Below are 9,050 nucleotides of genomic sequence, written 5' to 3' on the forward strand. Positions count from 1 at the left end.
TCCCTTACCTTATTAAATGATCTCTGTGCCCTACTTCAAAGAAAAGTGACGCTCCACTGTAAATAAAATGATTACTCAAATCTCTCTCTACAAAATATAAGATATATGTAACCAGCTGTGTTTCTGTCTGAGATTCCTGGGATGAAAAGTGCTCTAGATGTATCGTGATCGTTAAAGACATAGAAACAGTGAACTGCTCTCAGAGCAATTTTTATTGGACAGATGAAGAAAAGTAACAGATCAAGCACTGCAAATAAAAACTGAAATAAACCTCAACCCAAGAAAAGGACTTTTAAAAGACAGGTAGCCCACTGATTCAAAAATAATTCTAAAAAGATTCTAAAATAAAGAAGCCTTGTTTATATCAAGTTTTCACGTATAATGCTAGTATCATGCTATGCAGGCTTCCTCAGTGGCTCGGCAGCCTGCAATGCAAAAAGTGCAGGAGACCCAGGTTCAATCCCTGGGTTGGGAAGATCCCCTGGAGGAGGGCCTGGCAACCCACTCCAATATTCTTGCCTGGAAAATTCCATGGACAGTGGAGCCTGGCAGGCTATAGTCCATGGGCTTGCCACAGTCGGATACAACTGAAGCGAATGAACATGCACATCATGCTATGGGGGTCCTTTATCTACCTGAATTTTGTGCATCCAACTGATGAGTACAATGTCTTAATTAAATCGTTTACATATTAAAAAGATCTTCAGTTATAAATATTTTCAGGTGCAGTAATCTGGCTGAGCTTTAAGCCCAAAGGAAAGGATGTTCTACTTTTGGTACGCCTACAAGTAAGCAGACCTCCAGAGGGGCCAGAGGGAGAAAGCTAAGTTAACCCTGCTATTAAAATGACCTTCTCCTAGGCCTTTGCAAGGGCTTCTCCCTGCAAACTCACAGTGGCACCATCTTTCCAGGTCATGGAAGTAGTGAATCACCCTCAGCATCAAGCGCTCCATCCAGTTAGAGGGGCGCCTGCTTCTTCAGAACTGTCTCCAAAACAAGGCTCAGCCTCACCTGTTTCTAGTCATCCCAGAGCATGTTATTGTTACTGTTTAGGCCGCTCAGTCGTGTCCGACTCTTTAAGACCCCATAGACTGTCCTCCGCCAGGCTCCTCTGTCCATAGGATTTCCCAGACCAGAAGAGTGGAGAGGATTGCCGTTCCCTTCGCCAGGGAATCTTCCCATCCAGGGGATCGAACTCGTGTCTTCCCCACTGCAGGTGGATTCTTTAGAGCTGAGCCACCAGGAAGGCCATGGTACTCCGCCAAACTGCTGGGTTTCGTGCTGAAACCCAGAAAAAAAAGGGGATCTGGTTGGGGGCGAGGGGAAGAGGAAGCGTTTGGATGTATAAGGAGTAACAGGAAAGGTACGAAGGGCCGTAGGAGTGGAGAAAAAGATCCGCTAAGTGGATCGAAGGAAAGCCACGTGGTAGCCGATTGGAACCCCGGGAGAAACCAGCGTTGTCTACTCGGGAACGCTGAGTCTGGGAAGCCTTTGCCATTTGCTCGCTGCTCCTCACGGACACTGGGTGGCGCTCGTGGTAAAGACTTGCTCTTCTCTTAGGGTCCGCTTCCCCTCCACCCCCTCCCGCCCTTTGCAAATTTCGGCTACTAGGAGATGAAATTACTCACATTCTTCCTACGTGCCACCGCGGGGAGAGCATTTTCTGGAGAAGTTGGAAGCCGCGGGGCTGTTTCTCCAAGGCTGGGCCGGTCAGTGGGTTTAGAAAGAGGTGACAGCGTCCAGCCCGCTGGTCTCCAACCTCTGGGCCCTTGTATCAGAACCACCACGGAACCAGCGAAAGTTGCAAACCTGTCAGCCAGGATACCCAAAGTCAGTGTGCGGGGAGGGTGGGTCTGAAGCGGCAACCAGGTTTGGGGGGCCAGCGGTACACAGAGTCACAAAGACAATATGGGAAATGAAATGGGACCATATCGTGGCCCCTCTTAGCGCTCCCTCTCCCTCCTGCCTCCTTTAAGGAAAAGAAGGGTATCAGGGAGTGGGGTCAACCTAGCAAAGAACAGGACAAAGCAAGCAAGTCGATGCTCTGGACTCTCAGAGACACAACCCGGATTTGGAGGCAGGCAGAGGCCTTTGCAAAAGTGTCTTCTTGTCTGGCATGAAGGCCAACACTTTAGGAATTGAAACAAAGAATTAAATCCTTCCCTTCCCCACCCCACCTCCCCACTCCTTTTTGTCTTGTGTAAAAACTGTGGGAGAGAATGTCCTTTTTTTGGCCCAAATTCTGCAGTTTCCAATCCATCCAAGTGGGAATCTGCCTTCTCAGTAATGTCTAAGGACATTGCTAGGAGCACTTGATTTAGCATAACCCTATTGCCCTTATTTCCCTCCACGTAATAACTTTTAAATCTGTAATAAATAATAAGCACCAGGGCAGGGCTGCAGTGGTGGAGGGGAGGGGGGCGCTGTGGAAGGGCGCCTGCTCCCCGAGTCATTCGCCTTTGCCAGGAGGCACTTTGAACCGTCCCTGGCATTGCTTTGGGGAAGCGACTCGTGTAATTAAATGGCAGGATGTGTGTAAAGTGACTCAGTGGGCGCCGACACCTTCTCCAGAGCACGGGCCAGGACTGCAAGCCTGCTGCTGTTGCGCATATTCCTCCAAAGCCCTGTGGTCCTCCCCAGCCTAAAGCCAGGGGGTGGACAGCCGCGCTGACACCCACAGCATGGGGTGAGGATGGGCGGCCAGCCTTGCCTCTCTTCACCGGACATCTGTCTCAGAGAAGTCCAGGGTGTGGGGACTCGGGCTGGGCCAGGGCAAGGGGCACTGTGGACCTGGTGACACACACCTCGCCTTCCATGGGCCCCCCCTCAGCTGAAGTTGCCCCTAAAGGGCCCAGTGACCACAGCTGTGGTTTTACGATGCCCAGATGGCAGAGGCAGGGAGTTGGTGCATGTGTGGTTGCTCCTCAGCTTTGGAGTTTCAGAGCCAGGCTGGCACCCGGCTGGCATCCGGGCACCGAGTTCCACACCTGCCCCCACCACTGGGCTCTCCTGCTAGCCTGTTTTGAGCCAAAATAGTTCCCCAGTTAAACTAGGCCTAGAAACAATCAATGGAGATGTTTTCTTCTCCAGTTGGGGGTGGGGGGCAGGGAGGAAGCACCAATAAGAGGGCATCCACCCTGGAAGTGGAGTGAACCTCCCAGGCTCCCGACCCCTGGAGGAAGATGCTGGGAGGGCCCAAATCAGGATCCACCTCCTGTAGTGGCCTATTCGAGGGGAGAGGCAGTCGGGAGCGGTGAACTAATATTAAATTTCTAATCTCCCACCTAGATCACTGCTAGAGCAAGAATGACATGTCAAGAAAAGCAAACTCTGCATCCCAAACACCAACGGTCTGATTCCTGAGCCTTGTCTCTCTTTGCATACGACCTAAGATGTTTTCGATGCAGGAAATAAAGGGACTGAGGATACAGGAACCCAGACCTGGGGAAGGAAAAAGCAGGCCCTTGGTTCTACCTCTTTGGAGCTGGGAGAGGGAAATCGATGAGCTTCACCCAACTTCCCTAAAGAGCTTTTATCTTTACTTCCCAGTGTTCTGGGCGTTCCCACTAAGTCCCTGAGGACAGGGCACTAAGTAGACCGTTCACTTTTGCAGGAGTCTTTGGCCACTGAACACAGAATTATAGATCCTCTATTCCAGTAGCATCCAAACAGAATAGAATATTGAACAAAATGTGGGGCTGCCTGCTCCTTTGGGGTGCCAGCAATTTGGGAGTCATTAAGGTATTTGTGCTTAAGGCAGTGATTTTTTAAATCACTGCAGACACCGGGGGCTGCAGGAACTCTTTCTGCCATTTATTGTGCATTCTTGAGTACCCTTGTCTCACCCTCTCAGAAATAAAACTCATCTCCGGCAAAGGAAGTGCTTGCTCCAGATTTGTCTGTCTTTCCCCAAATCGCAAATTTTCAACACATGTAAATTACAACTTAGCTCCCAGTACCCCACTAAAAATATTGTTCTCATCCGTTTCTTTTTGCCTTTGTCCCACATCCCCCCCCCCGCCCACTTCACTCTTAAGTGTTTAATTCCACATTCGCCCCTGGTGCAGCTGAGAAGTAAGGAGAGACAGTGGTCGACCTCATCCCAAAACATGTGCACTTTCTGAGGCTGCTCATTGGAACACATTGTCTCCAGACAGTACAGAGCTGGGTGCTGGGGCTTCTGCGTCGCCTCTAGAATTCACTGAAAACAGATTGCCTGAGACACCCCTCCTTCCCCCAACAAGCAACAACTCTGTCTCTCTCTCTCAGTCTTCCCCCACCCCTTCATTTTTTTTCTCCCTTTTTTTTTTTTAAGCAATGCTTTGTTGTGCTAAAACTAGTTGGACGAGTTAGGGTGTTGCTGCTGCTCCGGAGGCCCTGGCCAATGGAACCCGATCCACCCCGCTGTGCGTAAGCGCGCAATTAAGGATTTAACCAAGGCTGTGCTGCGCTTCAGCCAGCAGTCAGCCAGCCGGAGACGGAGCCTCCGCGACTCCCAGCCTCCTCCTCGCCGCCGCCTCTCCTCCTCCTCCTCCCTCGCTCCCACAGCCATGTCAGCTTAGACCGGAGCAGCCCCACAGCCAATTCGGGCCGCCGCCGCCAGCGAGCGATGACAGGAGTGTTTGACAGAAGGGTCCCCAGCATCCGATCCGGCGACTTCCAAGCCCCGTTCCAGACGGCCGCAGCCATGCACCACCCGTCTCAGGAGTCGCCAACTCTGCCGGAGTCGTCGGCTACCGATTCCGACTACTACAGCGCCCCGGGGGGAGCCCCGCACGGCTACTGCCCTCCTACCTCGGCTTCCTACGGCAAGGCGCTCAGCCCTTACCAGTACCAGTACCACGGCGTGAACGGCTCCGCCGGCAGCTACCCCGCCAAAGCGTACGCCGATTACAGCTACGCCAGCCCCTACCACCAGTACGGCGGCGCCTACAACCGCGTCCCGAGCGCCACCAGCCAGCCAGGTACCGGGCGTGGGGGTGGGAGTCAGGATTCGGGAGGACGGAGATGCGGTGGGACTTGGGGGAGCCGCGCTATCCACTGCAATGGGGGAGCACCCGGCGGAAGGGAGTGGGGGCCGGGACTTGACAAACAAGAGAAATCCCCTCTCCAGCATTTTAGAGACTCTTAGTAGAAGCAGCCTGCGGGGAGTGTTCGGACTAGCGTCTCTTCTTTCCGGTCCCTTCAGGAGACTGCTCAGTCGCTGGATTCCCAACTTGCCCGGAGAGCAAGCCAGCTAAACTGGAAAGGGGGTAGGGAGAAGGCTATTTGTTGGATTGGGGTGGGGGTGGGGGGGTAGGCGAGCTCGGCCGGTGAGAGTCGGGATGCACGGCTGCCTCAAAGACTCCGTAGGGAACAGTCTGGGAGTAGCTTCGAGCCAGCGTGGTGTGGGTGCCCGGAGCACGCGGGGCAGGGTGGGGGCCCGCGAGCCCTAGCCCGCCAGAGGAAGAGCGCGCCGAAAGCCCTGCGGTTTATCCAAGGCATTTCCAAAAACAAAAAGCCATTTAAAGGTGGAGGAGGTTTGCTGAAGGGTCACGTTATTGGAGCAATATTTTTTTTTCTCCATTGGGTGCCTAAAATTTGTTTCTCTTTCCCATCTCCTTTTTCAAGGCGTCTCCTTTTTCATCTGCCTTGAAACTTAGTTGGAGAGTTTGAGGGTTAGTGAGTTTGGGCGGTAAGAGAGGTATGAGGTCTCCTTGGAGAGGTTTTGCTGGTCAGGTTTGATCTCTTCCCACCAGCACATTAATAATCCTGCTAATATTAGCATCCCCTGCTCTGGCAGAATGGAGACCACAGTCCTCATCCTCCACCCTTCCTCTCCCAGGAGCTCGCGCACACACACACACACACACACACACACACACACACACACACCCCAAGGAGAGGGTCTCCGCCCCTTTCAGAGATGGGCACTTTTGATAAGAAGGTACTTTTGTGAAAGGGGACTTGTGGCCCCAGGGCACGTTTGGAAAACAGGCGTTCGGAGAGTCTTTCCGCTCCCCCCACCCCCACCCCGCCCCAGCCTATACTACCAAGTCTGCTAAATTTGTCCTCATCTGCCGCCCCTTTCCTACGAAAACACCCCACCGCAGGTTCTTTTTCAAATTGTAACTCTTGATAAACTTTACAAGATTGCCGGAGTGGGTGGGTGGGTGGGTGGGTGGATGGGGGCGGGAGGAGGAGAAGTGGGGTGTCTTCGTTCCTTTCAGTGGCTCTGTGCTTCGTGCATACATGAAAGATTTTTTTTTCCTTTTGGCCAAGAACTTATTAAGTCTATTTGTAAAAGAAACCAGACACATCTGTGCCCTCGCAGATCTGCAGGGAGATTATGGGGGCTGCATAATCGACCCTCTGTCTGCGGCGGCTCGGACCGCTTGCCTCTGAATTGAAGGAGCAGTTTGCTTGTGGGTCTTTGAACTTTGGAGACCTCGGTTAGCGTCTTCCCTGCCCATGCGTCTGGCCTCTGCGGGCGCCCGAACAGACGCTGACATAAGGGGGACCACGGCCCGGGCTTCCTCGCTTGAATTCCCAGGAGAGACGGGCCCAGAACTCACCCCAGAGCCGTCGGTGAACACAAGGTGGGATTGAAAACGAATCCGGGTGAAGCAAGAACCAATGCAAGGGCTAAATCCCGGACGCCGAGAGGGGAGTTTTGCTGTGCCAGACGCTCTGCAAAAACCCAGGAGAACCTGAATAAACAGAGAAGGGAATTAATCAGGCTACCTGGCCTTTTCCATGATGGGGGGGGGGGGGCCTCTCCCGTGAAGTAAAGGTGGTGATATGGGGGAAAGAGAGTGAAGGCTGCGTGCTAAGAATTTCAAGGACTGTATTCGCAAGTTATGCAAAAGGGCCATTGTCTGCCAACGAGTTCTAACCGGGTCTGTTTTGATTATTTAGAGAAAGAAGTGGCCGAGCCCGAGGTGAGGATGGTGAACGGCAAACCAAAGAAAGTTCGTAAACCCAGGACTATTTATTCCAGCTTTCAGCTGGCCGCGTTACAGAGAAGGTTTCAGAAGACTCAGTACCTCGCCCTGCCCGAACGCGCCGAGCTGGCCGCCTCGCTGGGACTGACGCAAACACAGGTAAATCCGGCCACGTCCTGGGCCAGAGCCCCGCCTGGGCTGCAAGCCCGGCTGGACCGCGCGGTTCGGTCCCGGCGGGCTGGAGCCGACTCATCAGGGCCCGCGAGAAACTCACAGACACAGACACTGACCCCGCGCCCTCCCCTCTAGAAGTCAGGCCGGGTGCCGTCGCCGTGCGTGGTGGGGACGGCAGCGAGACGCCGTTCATCCCCAGAAGCAGCCCCCCGCCCTTCGAGGCTACGGGGGCTGAGGGGCCAGTTCCCTAGATTGGGAACAAGGGGAGGGTTGTCTCGAGGACACCCTCGCAGCTTTAAGAAACTGTCTAGTGCTCCGCACAATGCAGAGCAGCTGTGGTGAGCAGGGCCCGGTCCCCGCGCCGGGGTCTCAGGCCGCGCACTGGGGGCCGGAAGCAGAGGGTCACGCCCTGCGCCTGCGGCCGGTCCGAGGTGGGGGGCGCTGTGGCTCGGGGAAGTCTGCCCTGGAGGGTCCCATTCACTCCCACCGCAACCCCACGGTGGCCTACGGAAAAATAAAGAATGTCCTCGAAGCCGAGCTGGAGTGAGAGGAAAAGGAGGCGGTCGGGCACTCCTTGGTCCCCCTCCTACCTCGCGCGGACGCGCCTCTGGCGCACGGCGCTCAGGCGGTCGTTTCGGAGACGTTCGTGGCGCCGCATTGGGTGCGTCCCGCGCTGGGTTACACGTGCACGCTGGCCGGCGCGGACAATCGCTCCCCCTCCCCCGGCCCCAACCAAAGACCGAAGCCTGGGCGTCCTGCCCCAGCGGCGGCCCCTCTGGGACCCATGATCCAGGCTGTGCCCCCGGGTCCAGCCCCTTGACCATAGGCCGCCAGCTGCGGGGGGACACCAGGGTCCGGCCTCCTGGGGGCCGAATTAAGCCCCAGGTCGCCGCCCTGGGGGAGGCGCGCTGGCAAGCACCTGAGCGACCCGGTAACGTGTGCCTTTGTTCCCCCCCCCCACCCAGGTGAAAATCTGGTTTCAGAACAAAAGATCCAAGATCAAGAAGATCATGAAAAACGGGGAGATGCCCCCGGAGCATAGCCCCAGCTCCAGCGACCCTATGGCGTGTAACTCGCCGCAGTCTCCAGCGGTGTGGGAGCCCCAGGGCTCGACCCGCTCGCTCAGCCACCACCCTCATGCCCACCCTCCGACCTCCAACCAGTCCCCCGCGTCCAGCTACCTGGAGAACTCGGCTTCCTGGTATCCGAGCGCAGCCAGCTCAATCAATTCCCACCTGCCGCCGCCCGGCTCCTTACAGCACCCGCTGGCGCTGGCCTCCGGGACACTCTATTAGACCAGCCGCTTTCTCTTGCTCTCTTTTTTGGGACTACTGTGTTTTTGCTGTTTTAGAAAATCAACCTTTTTTTAAAAAAAAGGAATTCATATGGGAAAGTTTGGAAAAACGGAAACAAAAAAATTCATGTGTAAAGCTTTTTTTTTTTTTTGCATGTAAGTTATTGCATTTCAAAGGACCCGCCCGTCCCCCCTTTTTTTACAGACGAACATTTGCGCAACTGTGGACACTATCAATGGTGCCTTGAAATCTATGACCTCAACTTTTCAAAAAGACTTTTTTCAATGTTATTTTAACCATGTAAATAAGTGTAGATAGAAGAATTAAGCTGTATATTCTGGATAAATAAAATTATTTCGACCATGAAAGCAAAATGTTTCTAAAAGATACTCCATATGCCCCTCTTACAATGGGCTAGTGATGTTTTGTGCAGGCTATTAAAGGAAGACAAACTGTAGAGATCCAACAAGGCAAAAAGGAAAACAAAGTGGGGACGCATGGATACAGAACTGTAGATGTGTGTATGTTGGATGCTGTACTTTATATGTCTATATACATGTGTGGCCTGTTTAGAGTACTGCCATATAATATATATTAAGGTGATTTTTGGCCTAACCACAAAAACGTTTAGATAATTTTAAGTTTAACCCCAAATTGT

The 9,050-nt window shown here is 53.6% G+C and overlaps 1 protein-coding gene across 1 annotated transcript; it reads left to right on the forward strand.

Annotated features, from left to right (window-relative positions):
• The first annotated feature begins 4,472 nt into the window (after nt 1-4,472).
• On the forward strand, nt 4,473-8,755 carry DLX5 (distal-less homeobox 5). Its single transcript, XM_020869837.2, has 3 exons — nt 4,473-4,964; nt 6,898-7,082; nt 8,063-8,755. The coding sequence occupies exons 1-3, from the start codon at nt 4,610-4,612 to the stop codon at nt 8,390-8,392; spliced, it is 870 nt and encodes a 289-aa protein (XP_020725496.1). The 5' UTR covers nt 4,473-4,609; the 3' UTR covers nt 8,393-8,755.
• Nucleotides 8,756-9,050: the final 295 nt, after the last annotated feature.

This window comes from Odocoileus virginianus, chromosome 1, assembly GCF_023699985.2.
Source record: "Odocoileus virginianus isolate 20LAN1187 ecotype Illinois chromosome 1, Ovbor_1.2, whole genome shotgun sequence".
NCBI lineage: Eukaryota > Metazoa > Chordata > Mammalia > Artiodactyla > Cervidae > Odocoileus > Odocoileus virginianus.